The sequence below is a fragment of the Dryobates pubescens genome, chromosome 22, assembly GCF_014839835.1.
Source record: "Dryobates pubescens isolate bDryPub1 chromosome 22, bDryPub1.pri, whole genome shotgun sequence".
Lineage (NCBI taxonomy): Eukaryota > Metazoa > Chordata > Aves > Piciformes > Picidae > Dryobates > Dryobates pubescens.
The window spans coordinates 2,927,170-2,944,943 of NC_071633.1; the positions used below are offsets into that span (position 1 = coordinate 2,927,170).

General features: G+C 50.5%; 1 protein-coding gene across 1 annotated transcript in view; it reads right to left on the reverse strand.

The window, feature by feature from the left end:
• Positions 1-437: 437 nt before the first annotated feature.
• Positions 438-17,774, reverse strand: part of MUC6 (mucin 6, oligomeric mucus/gel-forming) — a 57,708-nt gene continuing 40,371 nt past the window's right edge. The window contains exons 18-27 of the mRNA XM_009906023.2: positions 17,537-17,646; positions 15,411-15,562; positions 13,358-13,499; positions 12,352-12,462; positions 10,909-11,094; positions 8,214-8,453; positions 5,503-5,659; positions 2,043-2,186; positions 1,199-1,261; positions 438-490 (exon numbers count right to left, since the gene is read on the reverse strand). Coding sequence (XP_009904325.2) covers positions 438-490; positions 1,199-1,261; positions 2,043-2,186; positions 5,503-5,659; positions 8,214-8,453; positions 10,909-11,094; positions 12,352-12,462; positions 13,358-13,499; positions 15,411-15,562; positions 17,537-17,646 — 1,358 coding nt within the window. The remainder of the gene's footprint in view (positions 491-1,198; positions 1,262-2,042; positions 2,187-5,502; positions 5,660-8,213; positions 8,454-10,908; positions 11,095-12,351; positions 12,463-13,357; positions 13,500-15,410; positions 15,563-17,536; positions 17,647-17,774) is intronic.

The following is a 17,774-nucleotide window of genomic DNA, read 5'->3' on the forward strand; positions in this document are numbered from 1 at the left end:
AACAAGGCTGGGGAGGGGTCTGGAGCACAGCCCTGTGAGGAGAGGCTGAGGGAGCTGGGGTTGCTTAGCCTGCAGAAGAGGAGGCTCAGGGGAGACCTCATTGCTCTTTACAACTCCCTGAAGGGAGGTTGTAGCCAGGTGGGGGTTGGGCTCTTCTCCCAGGCACCCAGCACCAGAACAAGAGGACACAGTCTCAAGCTGTGCCAGGGGAGGTTTGGGCTGGAGGTGAGGAGAAAGTTCTTCCCAGAGAGAGTTGTTAGCCACTGAAATGTCCTGCCCAGGGAGGTGGTGGAGTCACCATCCCTGGAGGTGTTCAAGAGGGGATTGGATGTGGCACTTGGTGCCATGGTCTAGTAGTCAGGAGGTGCTGGGTGCCAGGTTGGACCTGATGATCTCTGAGGTCTCTTCCAACCTTGGTGATTGTGATATTGCTTACCTCACCAACATGTATGAGGACATGTAGCAGTGAGTAAAGCACTAGGTTGGACAGCTACAGAAACTCACCTGTTGTAGGTGGAGATGTTTCAGGTGTGGTAGTAGTGACTTCCTGTCCTGTTGAGCAAAGGCAGAAGAGGTTAAGTTAGTGAATGGAGGCATATTAGGATGTCCCAAATATGACAAATCTCAGAGTGGACTGAGAGGACTCTGTTAATTAGTGAGATATTCCTGGAAATGCTTGCTATTAAATATTCCAGGGGGAAACTTCACATTCCAAGGAGCTAATGCTGAGGAGCTCAACACATCTCATAGCACTCATCATGAACACAAGGAAGTTGCTGCTGTGTTTCTAATGATTGCTATGCTGAAGGGCACCCCACTTTTTTGGCCACAGCAACCTCATGCAGTGCTGCAGGCTGGGGTCAGAGTGGCTGAGAGCTGCCAAACAGAGAGGGACCTGGGGGTGCTGGCTGGTAGTAGGCTGAACAGGAGCCAGCAGAACCATGGAACCACAGAGCCATAGAGCCAGCAGAACCACAGAACAGTTTAGGTTGGAAGGGGCCTTAGAGATCATCTAGTTCCAACCCCCCTGCCCTGAGCAGGGACACCTCCTGCTATCTCAGGGGGCTCAAGGCCCCATCCAACCTGGCTTTGAACACTCCCAGGGTTGGAGCCTCCACAACTTCTCTGGGCAACCTGTCCTGGGATTGTTTTCCCCTGACTGTAGATTGAGAGAATGAGTGCCTGGGGCACTGCTTACCACAGGGCATGCAGCTTTCCTTCTCATAGTCATAGTATTCATCGTGAGAGCAGTTGTAGCAGCCTGAGGAAAGGAGAGGAAAAGTTTGGGTTACATTTCTTATTTGAGTTTTACTTGTTAGGATCTCATTCCTCACATTTCTCTTCCTACAGGATTGTACTGGCTGCAAGGTCATCTGTTCAGGTAAGCTTTTCAGGCTTGAAGAAGGGGGCCTACAGAGGGTGCCCATGTAACAGGCAAAGTGATCACAGCTCACAGGATGCTAGGGGTTGGAAGGGACCTCTGGAGATCCTCAAGTCCAATCCCCCTGCCAGAGCAGGACCATGGAATCCAGCACAGGTCACACAGGAGCACATCCAGACAGGGCTGGGAAGGCTCCAGGGCAGGAGACTCCACAACCTCTCTGGGCAGCCTGCTCCAGGGCTCTGGGACCCTCACAGTGAGGCAGTTCCTCCTCTTGGTGAGGGGGAACCTCCTGTGCTGCCTAAGTACATGCCTCTAGCAGTTTTATTGGTTTCTCCAACTCCATCCATTGGTCTAACAAGAATATTGACTGCTCTCTCCACATGTTTTCTGTTACAGCCTATTCTTTTGATTAGGGGCAAGTCAGGGGATTCCTTTCCAAGGCAGGCTGAGCTCAACAGGAAGCTGGATGCAGTAGAGGCACTGAGCTGGTTGCAGGAGGAAGGTCAAGACCAGCAGAGCTGCTTCAGATTAACACTGATTAAAAGAGCATCATTTAACTGCAGTAGGAGTGATTTAGAAAGCAGTCCCTGGGAAGAAGTGCAGTGTTTCTGTCTGCTGGCTGAGAGCAGCAGAGCTCCTGACCAGCAGAGCTCCTTACCTTCGATGTTGACATATTTGAAGCTCTGATTTGGGCAGTTACAAGGCCTGTAGTGCCAGGTGCAGTTCTCCTTGTTGTAGTCAGAGGAATAACCATCCCCAGCTGCTGCTTTTGTATGAGAGTTGTAATACCCACAGTAGACAGCTAGAGAAAGGCAAAAGCAAGAGGGGAATCAGAATGTCTCAGCTGAGTGGGCTTGTCATTGCCAGGTGACTGAAGAGAGGGCAAAATTAATAAGCAGCTTGAAGCTGTTTGTCACTGTTGGCTTCTGATGGAAATAGGAAATGATGCTCCAGTGAAGGCAGTTTCATCTTCTCTATTTGTTTCCCAGGCATGGCCACAGCTTTTAATGCATAATACAGTGACATGTTGTAAAGAAGCCATCAAAGATGACAAGTCTACCAGTGCTTCATGGCACACTCAGCCCTTACCCCCCACCCCCTGCAGGGTGTTCTGGAGCACCCTGATACCATTTTCCTGTTCTCACAGCATCACAGAATGGGCTGGGTTGGAAGGGAGTTCCAAAGCTCATCCAGCCCAGAGAGTGGTGGTGAATGGTGCCACAGCCAGCTGGCAGCCAGGCACCAGTGGTGTGCCCCAGGGAGCAGTGCTGGGCCCTGTGCTCTTTAACATCTTCATTGATGATCTGGAGGAGGGCATTGAGTCCATCAGCAGTAAATGTGCAGCTGACAGCAAGCTGGGGGCAGGAGTTGATCTGCTGGAGGGTAGAGAGGCTCTGCAGAGGGACCTTGCCAGGCTGGACAGATGGGCAGAGGCCAAGGGCAGGAGATTGAACACAGCCAAGTGCCAGGGGCTGCACATTGGCCACAGCAACCCCAGGCAGTGCTACAGGCTGGGGGCAGAGTGGCTGAGAGCAGCCAGGCAGAGAGGGACCTGGGGGTGCTGGGTGATGGTAGGCTGAACATGAGCCAGCAGTGTGCCCAGGGGGCAAAGAAGGCCAAGGGCATCCTGGCCTGCATCAGGAAGAGTGTGGCCAGCAGGAGCAGGGAGGTCATTCTGCCCCTGTACACTGCACTGGTTAGGCCACACCTTGAGTCCTGTGCCCAGTTCTGGGCTCCTCAGGTTAGGAAAGATGTTGAGATGCTGGAAGGTGTCCAGAGAAGGGCAACAAGGCTGGGGAGGGGTCTGGAGCACAGCCCTGTGAGGAGAGGCTGAGGGAGCTGGGGTTGCTTAGCCTGGAGAAGAGGAGGCTCAGGGGAGACCTTCTTGCTCTCTCCAACTGCCTGAAGGGAGGTTGTAGTGAGGCAGAGGTTGGTCTCTTCTCCCAGGCAGCCAGCACCAGAACAAGAGGACACAGTCTCAGGCTGTGCCAGGGGAGGTTTAGGCTGGAGGTTAGGAAGAAGTTCTACACAGAGGGAGTGATTGCCCATGGGAATGGGCTGCCTCCAATGATGGAGTCACCATCACTAGAGGTGCTCAGGAGGAGACTTGATAGGGTGCTTGGTGCCATGGGTTAGTTGTTTAGGTGGGTTGGATTGGTTGATAGGTTGGATGTGATGAACTTGAAGGTCTCTTCCAACCTGGTTTATTCTATTCTATCCTACCCTACACTGGAGCAGGTTGCCCAGAGCCCTGTCCAGCCTCACCTTGAATATCTCCAGGGACGGGGCCCCAACCACCCCCCTGGGCAACCTCTTGCAGTGGTCCCCCACCCTCCTGGTGCAGAACTTGCTCCTCACATCCAGTCTGAATCTGCTCTGCTGTAGTTTGAAGCCATTACCCCATGTCCTATCACTGCAGGCCTTTGGAAACATTTTTACAGTGTTCCAGCCAGCACAGCTGCCTGCATTTCCTTGCCACCCACACAGAAGGTGATTTCATCCTAGCTAAAATGAAATACATACATGTTCTTTCTCCATTTCATACTCCCTCTGCTGACAGAACTTGACAGTGGCAGCAGAAGCAGCTGGCTGCCTTCTGTGACCAGGTTGTTTTCCCTCTCATTGCTTCACGGTGAAAAGAGAGAGAATATTCTGCTTCTACTTAGCACAAGTGAAAACTACAGAGTTCAAAACTCAGCTGACTGATGTCAGCTACTTGCCCAGGGCAACCTGAGCTGGCTGAGGATGCCCCTGCTTACTGCAGAGGGGGTTGGATGAGGTGACCTGCAGAGGTCCCTTTCAACCCAGACCATTCTATGATTCTCTGAAGTCACTGTGCCTGGAGGTGCTCAGGGAACTTGTGGCCATGGCACTTTGGGTCATGGTGTAATGGCCATGGCAGTGTTGGGTGGATGGGTGCACTTGCTGATCCAACTTCTCCAACCCAAACAATTCTCTGATGATTTCACTTGCCCAGAGAGAAAATGCAGCTTAGGAGGTGCTTGTTAAACAATTACCTTTGCTGCCTTTTATCAACATAGAATCCCAGACTGGTTTGGGTTGTAGGAGACCTTTAAAGGTCATCTAGTCCAACCTCCCTGCAGTCAGCAGGGACATCTGCAACCAGAGCAGGTTGCTCAGTGCCCCAGACAACCTGACTTGGAATGGTTCCAGGGATGGACCATCTACCACCTGGGCCAGGGTCTCACCACCCTCAGTGCCAAATGTTTTTTCTTTCTCTCCAATCTGAACCTTTCTCTTTCAGTTCAACCCATCACCCCTTGTCCTGCCACAGCAGGCCCTGCTCAAGTCTGTCCCCAGCTTTCTTATCACCCCCTTGAAGGCCACCAGCACATTCCAATGGCCAACCTCTCTTTCTGGAAAGCATTTCTTCCTCACCTCCAGCCTAAACCCACTGTGAGACTGTGTCCTCTTGTTCTGCTGCTGGGTGCCTGGGAGAAGAGACCAACCCCCACCTGGCTACAACCTCCCTTCGGGGAGTTGGAGAGAGCAAGAAGGTCTCCCCTGAGCCTCCTCTCCTGCAGGCTAAGCAACCCCAGCTCCCTCAGCCTCTCCTCACAGGGCTGTGCTTCAGACCCCTCCCCAGCCTTGTTGCCCTTCTCTGGACACCTTCCAGCAGCTCAACCTCTTTCCTAACCTGAGGGACCCAGACACAGGACTCCAGCCTAACCAGCCTAACCAGTGTGGCCTAACCAGTGCTGAGCACAGGGCACAATGACTTCCCTGCTCCTGCTGGCCACACTGTTCCTGATGCAGGCCAGGATGCCCTTGGCCTTCTTGGCCCCCTGGGCACACTGCTGGCTCCTGTTCAGCTGCTGTCCACCAGCACCCCCTGGTCCTTTTCTGCCTGGCTGCTCTCAGCCACTCTGCCCCCAGCCTGTAGCACTGCCTGGGGTGGCTGTGGCCAGTAGGAGCTGTGAATGAATGGAATCAGGCTTGTAGAGGGTTTGGGGGCAGGGGGGTTCGGGAAAGGCAGAGCTAACTCCCTGTATCTGCTTCCCCCCTCGTTAACTGAGGCCCAGCCACCACAAAGAGCCTTGGAGCAGCAGCATTCATCTCTCCAAGCCGTTCGAAGGGGGCAGCTCGGGGCGACTCACGGCAGAAGTCGGGGGTCCTCCAGTCGACGCAGATGCCCTTGTCCAGGCAGGCCATGGCGTAGACGGAGATGGCGTCGCACATGCACTCGCAGTCCCCCCCGATGTCGCAGCCGCACGAGTCCCGCACGCAGGCCTCGTAGTAGGGCAGCCGATTGACCTGCAGAGGGGCGAAGCCAGGCCGGGGCGGGGAGCCTTAGGCCAGGCCTTCCCAGCTGTTCGCAGCGTCAGCAGAGAAGTGGTGAAAGGGAAAGGAAGCGCTCTTGGGTGTGAAAGAGGGGAAGGCGGGTCATCCCGAAGCACCCCACTGGGGAGAGGTCTGCCGAGACGTTGGGTGTGCCAAGACAAGTGTCTTGCCTCCCTTCCCCCTCTCCTCCCTTCCCCCTCTCCTCCCTTCCCCCGCTCCTCCCTTCCCCCTCTCCTCCCTTCTTCCTCTCCTCCCTTCCCCCTCTCCTCCCTTCTTCCTCTCCCCTCTTTCTTCCTCTCCCCTCTTTCTTCCTCTCCCCTCTTTCTTCCTCTCCCTTCTTCCTTCCTCTCCCTTCTTCCTTCCTCTCCCTTCTTTCTTCCTCTCCCTTCTTGGGTGTAAAAAAGGGAAAATAAGATCATTCTAAACAATCCCATTGGGGAGATGTCTGCTGTGAGATTGGTTGTACCAAAACAAGTGTCTTGCTTCCCTTCCCCCTCTCCCTTCTTCCTCTCCCTTCTTCCTCTCCCTTCTTCCTCTCCCTTCTTCCTCTCCCTTCTTCCTCTCCCTTCTTTCTCTCCCTTCTTCCTCTCCCTTCTTCCTCTCCCCTCTTCCTCTCCCTTCTTCCTCTCCCTTCTTTCTTCCTCTCCCTTCTTTCTTCCTCTCCCTTCTTTCTTCCTCTCCCTTCTTTCTTCCTCTCCCTTCTTTCTTCCTCTTCCTTCCCCCTCTCCCTTTTTGGGTATGAAAAGGGGAAAATAAGGTCATTCTGAACAATCCCATTGGGGAGATGTCTGCCTTGAGATTGGTTGTACCAAAACAAGTGTCTTGCCTCCCTTCCTCCTCTCCCTTCCTCCTCTCCCTTCCCCCTCTCCCTTCTTGGGTATAAAAAAGGGAAAATAAGGTCAATCTGAACAATCCCATTGGGGAGATGTCTGCCGTGAGATTGGTTGTACCAAAACAAGTGTCTTGCCTCCCTCCCCTCTTCTCCCTCCCCTCTTCTCCCTCCCCGCTTCTCCCTCCTTTGCTCTGGACAGACACTAACTTGCTTCTGCTTGACCTTTGCTGCATTGTTTTGGTATTAACTTCTCTGCTCCTTTCTCCCTTCTTTTGTGCAGGGGGCTAGGGAAAAGGAGAAGCTAGTAGCTTCCCCTGGTCTTTGACCAGGAGGGGTTCTTGTGCTGTTTATTAATTGCAACTATTGTAAATGCTGGCTATTTTGTACACATTCATTGCATTTCATTGCAGATTGTCGTTTTGCCTGTGAATACAGCTTTCATTTGCTTCCACCTGAGCTGGTCTGGCAAAGTTAATGCTGGGGGAGGGGAAAATTCAACCCATCACAAAGGGATTCTCCAGGGTTCTTCTGTGCCTCCCTAAGAGGATGTTACACCCTGGGCTATGCAAGACTCTGCTCTGCCAAGTGAGAGGAGCTGCTGGTTCCTCCAGACACTTATCAGAGCAGTTGCAGTCTGACCTCACAGCACAGGGTTTAGCAGGAATGTAGGTGTGAGTGCCAAGAGGATGGAGCCAGGCTCTGCTCAGTGATGCCCAATGCCAGCCCAAGGGGCAATGAGTGAGGCATAGGAAGCTCCATATGGACCTGAGGAAGAATTATTTCACTGTGAGGTTGACAGAACACTGGTGCAGGCTGCCCAGGGGGATTGTGGAGTCTCCCTCTGTGGAGATATTCAAGACCTGCCTGGATGAGTTCCTGTGTGACCTGCTCTAGGTAATCCTGCTCTGGCAGGGGGTTTGGACTGGAGGATCTTTGGAGGTCCCTTCCAGCCCCTAACACTCTGTGATTCTGTAGGTTTCTCCATAACAACAATAGGGATTGATGGTGTTTTGGCAGATCTTTACCTCTACATCCACACTGGTGTGGCAGGTTAAGGGAAATCAGGAGTTAATTGGTGTAACCACAAAGAAAAGTCCTCAGGCTGCCCACGGAGGTGGTGGGGTCACCATCACTGGGGGTGTTTAGGAGGAGACTTGATGGGGTGCTTGGTGCCATGGGTTAGTTGATGAGATGGTGTTGGATGATAGGTTGGATTGATGATCTCAAAGGTCTCTTTCAGCCTGGTCCTATTCTATTCTGTTCTGTTCTGTTCTGTTCTGTTCTGTTCTATTCTAATTCTACTCTCTTCTATTCTACTTTACTCTACTCTACTCTACTCTACTCTACTCTACTCTACTCTACTCTACTCCATTCCATTCCATTCCATTCCATTCCATTCCATTCCATTCCATTCCATTCCATTCCACTCCACTCCACTCCATTCCATTCTATTCCAAAGGGTAGAGAGCATCCCAGAGGGATGGGCAGCCTGTCCCAGGATACTGCCACACTTAGCTGTTGTGCTTTCAGAAGGGCTGGTGCAAATAAGATGAGCATAAATGAGAGCCAGAAAGCATTTTATATATGTTTTTGTAAACTGTTTTGGGGAAGAGAAAATCAAGTCTGGCAGTGTGAGCATTTTGGAAGGGCACAGATGATGCCTGTAAACAGCAGGAAGACCAAATCAATTCTTACCTTATTGTGACAGGCAGAAAAGACCTGGCTGTTGATGATGGAACATGTCTTTTCTGCCCAGGCTCTCCGGTAAGGGTTCTTGCTGCAGGGGTCCACTACAAAGTAGACATCCCCACAGAGAGGATTCTCCTTCCAGGAGTTGACAAACTCCAGTTCATTGGAGGCCACATACTTGCTCCGAGTTTGGAAGTCATCCTTCATGTTGCCATTGTAGTTGCCACACAGACCACATATGGTTTCCTGGGGGGAATTGAAGCAGCAACGTCAGGGCAGCAAGTTTCAGCCTTCCCTTCCTGTGACTGACACTTCCCTGGGCTTCAGTACTGATCATGAGCTACAAACACTCTCTCATACATTTTTAGTGACTTCTGCATGAGGTTCTTCTCTTCATGCTATGAGGACAGGCTGAGGGAGCTGGGGTTGTTCAGCCTGCAGAAGAGAAGGCTCCAGGGAGACCTAAGAGCAGCCTGCCAGGACCTGAAGGGGGCTACAAGAAGGCTGCAGAGAGACTGTTTACAATGGCCTGAAGTGATAGGATGAGAGGCAATGGTTTGAAATTAGAGAAGAGCAGATTTAGACTGGATGTTAGGAAGAAGTTCTGCACCATGAGGCTGCTGGAACACTGCAACAGGTTGCCCAGGGAGGTGATTGGGGCCCTGTCCCTGGAGCTATTCCAGGTGAGGCTGGACAGGGCTCTGGGCAACCTGCTTCATTGGAGGTTGTCCCTGCTGAGTGCAGAGGGGTTGGACTGGATGAGCTTTGGAGCTCCCTTCCAACCCAAACCATTCTGTGATTCTATGATTTGTGGGGGGATGAAAGTGTCTCTCCTCTACACTGTAACCTGTGCTCATTCAGAGGTCAAATTCAGCCATGCAGCTCTAGAAAATACAAGCACTTAGCTCCAAAATTGTAGGATGATCACTTAAAAGGCTATCTAGTGAAAATCTGTGCTGGTAGGGAGAGAATGATCAAGTTGAGAGCACCCTTAGACAGTTTGCAGATGACACCAAGCTGTATGGGTGTGTGCTGATCTGCTGGAGGGTTGGGAAGCTCTACAGAGAGACCTGGACAGGCTGCATCAACGGGCTGAGGCAAATGGGATGAGGTTCAACAAGGCCAAGTGCTGGGTCCTGCACTTGGGTTACAACCACCCCATGAATGTTCCATGCACGGGGCAGAATGGCTGGAAACTGCCCAGCAGAAAAGGACCTGAAAATGCTGGTTGACAGCAGCTGGAGAGGAGCCAGTGTGTGTGCCCAGGTGGCTAAGAAGACCACCAGCATCCTGGCCTGGATTAGCAATGGTGTGGCCAGCAGGACCAGGGCAGGGATTGTCCCCTTGTAGTCAACACTGGTGAGGCCAGACCTTGAATACTGGGTTCAGTTTTGGGCCCCTCATCCCAGGGAAGACGCTGAGGGGCTGGAGCAGACCCAGACAAGGGCAATGATGCTGGGGAAGGGTCTGGAGGGCAGGGCTGGGGAGGAGCAGCTCAGGGAACTAGGGATGTTTCATCTAGGACAGAGGAGGCTGAGGGGAGACCTTATTGCTCCCTGCAACTTCCTGCAAGGAGGTTGGAGCAAGGTCAGTCTCTTCTTCCAAGTATCAAGTGACAGGACAAGAGGAAATGGCCTCAAGTTGTGCCAGGGGAGGTTTAGGTTGGACATAGGGAACACTTTCTTCCCTGAAAGGTTTGTCAAGAGTGGAGTCCCCATCCCTGAAGGAATTTAAAAGCTGTGTAGGTGTGGTGGTAGGGGACATGGTTTAGTGGTGACCTGGCAGTGTTGGACTTGCTGATCTTAAATGTCTCTTGCAGCCAAAATGACTCTGTGGCTCTACAAATTGCCAGCAGCACCTCCAACAAACCATCTTGTCCAATGGGATGGCAGGTGCTGCACTTTGGCCACAACAACCCCAGGCAGTGCTACAGGCTGGGGTCAGAGTGGCTGAGAGCTGCCAAACAGAGAGGGACCTGGGGGTGCTGATTGACAGCTGCCTAAACATGAGCCAGCAGTGTGCCCAGGGGGCCAAGAGGGCCAATGGCATCCTGGCCTGCATCAGGAACAGTGTGGCCAGCAGGAGCAGGGAGGTCATTGTGCCCTGTACTCTGCACTGGTTAGGCCACACCTTGAGTCCTGTGTCCAGTTCTGGACCCCTCAGGTTAGGAAGGACATCGAGACACTTGAAGGTGTCCAGAGAAGGGCAACAAGGCTGGGGAGAGGCCTTGAGCACAGCCCTGTGAGGAGAGGCTGAGGGAGCTGGGGTTGCTTAGCCTGGAGAAGAGGAGGCTCAGGGGTGACCTCATTGCTCTCTACAACTCCCTGAAAGGTGGTTTTAGCCATTAAGGGGTTGGTCTCTTCTTTCTAGCAACCAGCACCAGAACAAGAGGACACAGTCTCAAGCTGTGCCAGGGGAGGTTTAGGCTGGAGGTGAGGAGAAAGTTCTTCACCGAGAGAGTCATTCGTCATGGGAATGTGCTGCCCAGGGAGGTGGTGGAGTCCCCATCCCTGGAGGTGTTCAAGAGGGGATTGGATGTGGCACTTGGTGCCATGGTCTGGTCATGAGGTCTGTGGTGCCAGGTTGGACTGGATGAGCTCTGAGGTCTCTTCCAACCTTAGTGATACTGTGAGACTGTGATCTTGGGGTCAAAGGAATGTAACCGAATGCGCAGCTCACTGAGGAAGCTGTGCTGCAGTACCTGTGTTTCTCTGGAGATCTTGATGAAGACATTCATGTGCTTATTCCAGATGAGGGTCATGTTGTACTTCCCTGGGATGATGATGTCAAACATCAGGTGGAGGACATTCTCTTTCACTTTGTAGTGTACCCCAGGGTTTTCTCCAGACACGGTGTAGGTTTCATCTCGCAGAATGAATGTCAAGTTCTGGAAGAAATTGAGCAATTTACTGACACTTCCCAAGTTTCAGCCTTTTGCTTGCTCTGTGTCACCTTGCTAAAGCTCAGCTGCTGTGCCACTGCAGACTGGCTTGTCTATTCCTGCTGATTTCTGGGAAGTGATGGCAGACAGGTGAACCATTCCAATGTCTACACAACCAACAGGAAGGGGCATCTGAAACATGCCTTTGTGAAACTGGATCCTAAGAAAAACAGCAAACCAGCTTTGCCAGCACAGCACTGACCAGCTGAAGCTGCCAGTACTTAGACAGTGATGTGGCAACTGTGTGCTGCCTGTAGTGACTCTTCCTTGGGGTTGCTTAGCCTGGAGAAGAGGAGGCTCAGGGGAGACCTTCTTGCTTTCTACATCTACCTGAAGGGAGGTTGTAACCAGGTGGGGGCTGGGCTCTTCTCCCAGGCACCCAGCACCAGAACAAGAGGACACAGTCTCAAGCTGTGCAGGGGAGGTTTAGGCTGGAGGTGAGGAGAAAGTTCTTCCCAGAAAGAGTAATTTGCCATTGGAATGTGCTGCCCAGGGAGGTGGTAGAGTCAGAGTTCCTGGGGGTGTTCCAAAAGGGATTGGACGTGGCACTTGAAGCCATGGTTTAGTTAGTCATGAGGTTTTGGGTGATAGGTTGGACTTGATGATCTTTGAGGTCTTTTCCAACCTTATTGATTCTATTTTTCTTTGAAAATCCCATTGTCTGTAATCTGTTCTTTGTCAGAGAATGAAGGATGATCTGATTTACTGGGGGTTACTGTCCCATGGATCTGAGAACAGCAAAACTTGCCCAGGCTCTGGAAGCTGGCCCACAGGAGTGGCAATGAGGATAACTGCTCATTGCTGTAGTTTCATGCATGGATCTCAGGTAAGATATTCTGAACTGCAGCTGTTGGATGTTACTGGAGAGGTTTTGCTCATCATTCATGCTGAGAATATCTCAGTTTCATACTGCTGTTTTCCAGAGCTTGGTGGGGTGTGAAATCAGCATCTTCTGCTACTGATCAATGAATCTCTCAGTCAGTAAAGCTCAACATTTTCAAGCTTCTGTGTAGACAAAAGGGTTTGGGACCATGAAAACCAACAAACTGAAAGACAAGCTGGTGGCAGTTCCTGCTAAAACCAAAGCTCTGGGTTTAGAACACAATTTCCCTTACAAACTATCACTTCAAAGCTGCCAACAGGGGAATAAACATGGGCACAAAGCAGCTCTTCAGCTGGGTAACAGCAGAGTGAAGCTCTTACCCCAAGGTAAACGCTGATGGATCTGGAGCACGTAACCCCTGACCTGCCACAGATGACATTCTCAGTGACAATTTTGAAGGAGGAAACAGCTCTGTGAACACTGCAGCCATCCTATGGAAAAAAACCAAAGCACAACCAAAACAAACCATCAAAAGCACAAAACTACAACAGACTCTGTCTGGAGTCTCCCAACTTAAACCCTAAAAGCATTAAAAAGCAAACAAATCTGAACCATGCCATGAGACTTCTGCCTGCTTTGGGAGGTGATGACCTCTGGTTTGGTAGTCAAACTGACATTGCTTCCCTAAGAGATGTAGCTGGCTGGCACAGAATACAGGCAGAGCAGTGACTGTTTAAATATGTTATTAAATCTGAAAACTGGTTGTAATTGCATGGTAAAAAATCACCCCTATGTTTTCATCTGAAGTACTGAAATAAGCAGAAAATGAGAAGGGCCACCAGGGTGAGCAGAGGGCCTGCAGTACCTCTGCTATGGAGACAGACTGAGAGAGTTGGGGCTGTTCAGTCTGGAGAGGAGAAGGCTCTGAAGAGACCTTCTTGTGGCCTTCCAGAATCTGAAAGGGGCTACAAGAAAGCTGGGGAGGGACTTACAAGGGTGTCAGGGAGTGATAGGGCTGGGGGGAATGGAGCAAAACTAGGAGTGGGGAGATTGAGATTGGATGTGAGGAAGAAGTTGTTCCCCATGAGGGTGGTGAGAGCCTGGCACAGGTTGCCCAAGGAGGTGGTGGAAGCCTCCTGCCTGGAGGTGTTTGCAGCCAGGCTGGAGGTGGCTGTGAGCAACCTGCTGTGGTGTGAGGTGTCCCTGCCCATGGCAGGGGGCTTGGACCTGGCTGAGCCTTGAGGTCCCTTCCAACCCTGACAATTCTGTGATGCTGTGATGTGGAGTGGTTAGAAGTGCACCTTAGGATGTTTGCATTTGCCACTTAAATCAAGGCCTTTCCTGAGGCTAAGACACTGTCACAATCAGGAGGAGCTGGCACATTACCATAGCCAGGATGTATTCACAGTTGCCATCAAACACGAAGCGCTGCCCGTCGAACGTGGTGATGTGACCTTCCCCATAGAGGTTGCACGTTGAGGAGCACCTTGATTTCTGGACACATTTCCATTTGCCTTTTGTGCAAGTGCTGGGAGGTGAAAAGAGAAAGCACAACCAGATGTCAGAGGAATGGCACCCTAACCTGCTTCTTTTTAAATGCAGGCACTTTTGTAGGGGAGATGTTGATTTATCTGCCTTGGGTACAACAGCAACTTAAAGTCAATAGAAGCTGCAATTCATAGAATAGAATCATGGAAGAAGCAGAACTCAAAGTTAGAGGCTGCCTAGAAAATTAGCTTATGATAAAGAAAGAATCTTAAGGGTTTGGGGTGGGTTTTTTTTGGTGAGTTTTTGTTTGTTTGTTTGTGTTTAATAAAAGAAAGAGCATAGCACTCATTTATATCTGCTCTTAATGAGCACCAGTGTCACTGTTCTGTGTAGTTTGGCTGCTGGTGGTCTTTGATAGAATTATAGAATGGCTTGGGCTGGAAGAGACCTCCAAAGCTCATCCAGTCCAACCCCCTCTACAGTCAGCAGGGACATCCTGAACTGCATCGTGTTGCTCAGGGACTTGTTGAGCCTCATCCTTGAATATCTCCAGGGATGGGGCCTCAACCACCTCCCTGGGCAACCTGTTCCATTGTTCCACCACCCTCATGGTGCAGAGCTTGTACCTAACATCCAATCTAAATCTGCTCTGCTCTAATTTCAAACCATTGACCCTCGTCCTGTCACTGCAGGCCTTTGGGAACAGTCCCCCTGCAGCCTTCTTATAGCCCCCTTTAGATAGTGAAGGCCACTATCAGGTCTCCCCAGAGCTTTCTCATCTCCAGGCTGAATAACCCCAACTGTCTAATCCTGTGCTCATAAGGAGAGGTGCTCCTGCCCTCTGATCATCTTCATGACCTCCTCTGGATCCTCTCCATCAAATCTATGTCTTTCCTGTCTTGAGGGCTCCAGGGCTGGACACAGTACTCCAGGTGATGTTTTACCAGATTACCAGATAAGTAACTGGAAAGGGAATAAAGTACTTGGAAAACTCTGCTGACAAGACAGAGGGTTGGTCTTTTGGGGAGGGGTGATTTTATCAGCAGAAAAGAAGGAAGACTGTGCTCTCATCTTTATTTAGGTGGAGCTCTTAATCCTTGCCCTTATGGAGTTTACACTTCCAGGCCCTCTTGAAATGATCCCTGAAGCCAGTAACACGACTTGTCTATCTGTCTATCCACCCATCCATTCATCCATCCACTCATCCACTCACCCACCCATCCACCCATCCATTCACTCATCCACTCACCTGCCCACTCACCCATCCACTCATCCACTCACCCATCCACTCATCCACTCACCCATCCACTCATCCATCCACTTATCCACTCACCCACCCATCCATTCACCCACCCACCCACGCATCCATCCATCCACCCACCTATCCACCCCTCCCTCCACCCATCCATCCATTTATCCATCTATTTATCCATCTATCTATCTACCTACCTACCCACCTACCTACCTATCTATCCATCTATCTACCTACCTACCTATCTATCCATCTATCTATCTATCTATCTACCTACCCACCTACCTACCTATCTATCCATCTACCTACCTACCTACCTACCTACCCACCTACCTACCCACCTATCTATCTATCTATCTATCTATCTATCTATCTACCTACCTACCTACCTACCTATCTATCTATCTATCTATCTATCTATCTATCTATCTATCTACCTGGCTAAACAGCTATCTACCTAAACAGCTAACTAGCTATCTATCTAGCCAAATGTGATTTCTATACACATGTGTTGCCAAATGTAAAGCTCCCTCCCCTCTGTTCTTTGCCACTGTACTCCTTCCACCCAGCTGTTGCCGTTTCCTACTCCTTCCACCCAGCTGTTGCCTTTCCCTACTCTCCAGCCAACCCAATGCTATTTCGTAGCTGCACAGTTCAGAGAAACACAAGTTCCACCCCAGAAAGCTGTGGGATTCTTACCAGATCTCGCATTCAGTGTGGATCTGTTCACCTTTTCCATAAGCAAGTCCTCCATACTCACAGGGGCACTCCTCAGCTGGAACACACCTGCCGTCCAGGTTCTCGTAGAGCCCATCGGCGCAGACACAGCCTGACTCGCACTTGGTGGGGATCTGGTGAAGAGCAGATTGCAGGCTGAGAAGTGAGATGTGGTTTATCTTGTCTGTGGAGGGTGAGCCTACATCCTACTCTTGATTCCATTTCAGTGCTGTGACTTTCCTCAGCTGAACTAGTTTCACTGTTGTGAGCGTAAGATACGGAGAGCATCTTATGAGGAGAGGCTGAACAAGCTGGGGGTGGTCAGGCTGGAGAAGGGGAGGCTGAGGGGGGACATCATTGCTTTTGATAGCTAACTGAAAGGAGCTGGTAGTGAGGCTGGTGGTAGCCTCTTCTCCCAAGTAATTAATGACAGGACAAGAGACTCTTCTCCTAGGTAACTAATGGCAGGACAAGAGGTAATGGCCTCAAGCTGCTCCAGAGGAAGTTTAAGTTGGATATTAGGAAGGAATTCTTTACTGAAAGAATGGCCAGGCATTGGAACATGCTACTTAGGGACATCTTCTCCCAGGTAACCAGCACCAGAACAAGAGGACACAGTCTCAAGCTGCACCAGGGGAGGTCTAGGCTGGAGGTCAGGAAGAAGTTCTACACAGAGAGAGTGATTGCCCATTGGAATGGGCTGCCCAGGGAGGTGGTGGAGTCACCATCCCTGGAGGTGTTCAGGAGGAGACTTGATAGGGTGCTTGGTACCATGGTTTAGTTGATTAGGTGGTGTTGGATGATAGGTTGGACATGATGATCTTGAAGGTTTCTTCCAACCTGGTCTATTCTATTCTATTCTATTCTATTCTATTCTATTCTATTCTATTCTATTCTATTCTATTCTATTCTATTCTATTCCATTCCATTCCATTCCATTCCATTCCATTCCATTCCATTCCATTCCGTTCTGTCTTGGAGTCAGTCACCAACTTTGGAGGTGTTAAAAAGAAAACCCACAGTAGATGTGGCACTTGGGGACATGGTCTAGTGGTTTTGGAGGTGCTGGGTAGAAGGTTGGACTGGATAGATGATCTTAGAGGTCTGTTCCAACCTGAAGTACTCTATGACTCTATCCCATACTTGTGGTGTGAGATACTAAACATACTTGGAGGATCTGAGAAATTTATCTTTCATTGCTCCCAACCTTTCAGACAGAGGACAACAGAAGTGTCTATATATCAAGCTAGCTTGTTGCAGTTCTTCCCAGTTTGTCTGTTTCCTTAATAAAAAGGCATAAGAAAACCCTATCAGGAGAGACCAGAAGCCCACCTAGCCTAGGCCACCTGTGGCCATCAGCAGCAGGTAGTGTAAAGAGTAGAACAGGAAGCATGAACCTCATGTTCTATCACTTTCCAGTGACAGGCAGCCTATGGAGTACCTGAGCCAGAAGTGACAGCCATGAAGTCAAGGGCTCTTGATGGAATTTTATTCTATTCATTTAAAAGAACTGAATTCATTAATGGATGCAGTTTAATTCCTTTCATCACTTCTTGAATATATTAAATTTTGCAGATCCACAGGGTGAGGAAACAGTCACAGAATCACTTGGGTTGGGAGGGACCTTAAAGGTCAGCCAGTTCCAACCCCCTTCTGTGGTCAGGGACACCTTCCACTAGCCCAGATTGCTCAAGGCCTCAACACCTTCAGGCAGGAGGCAGCCACAGCCTCCCTGGGCAGTCTGTGCTAGAGGCTCCCCAGCCTCACTCTCAACAATTTCTTCCTCATCTCCACTCTCAATCTCCTCTCTCCCAGCTCAAAGCCATTGTCCCTCATCCTGGCACTCCCAGCCCTTGTCCAAAGTCCCTCCCCAGCTCTCCTGGAGCCCTTCAGGTACTGGAAGGCTGCTGTAAGGTCTCCCTGGAGCCTTGTCTTCTCCAGGCTGAGCAGCCCTAACTCTCCCAGCCTGTCTGATGTTCAGCTATATCACATCAGAAGAAAAATCTCCTTTCACAGAATTGTAGAAGGACTTTAGTCAAGTTCTAAGCAGCAACTAGAATATTCTTCCTCTCACAAGAGGTTGAATATCCCAGAACGATGAGACTCACACATTCAATTCCAGTGGCCAGCATCTGACAGGTGGGGGCACAGGCAGCTCCATACTTGTCTTCCAAGCTGTCAGAACATGATATGTACTTCTTGGGAGCTTTGCAGCTTTCTAAGGAAAACAAAACAAACCAAACAAGGAAAATGAACACCAGAGAGATTCTGAAGTAGCAATTTTACCACACAAGGTGATGTAGGTTAAGGATCACTTGTACAACCATAGAGATTGAAAAGTCCTCC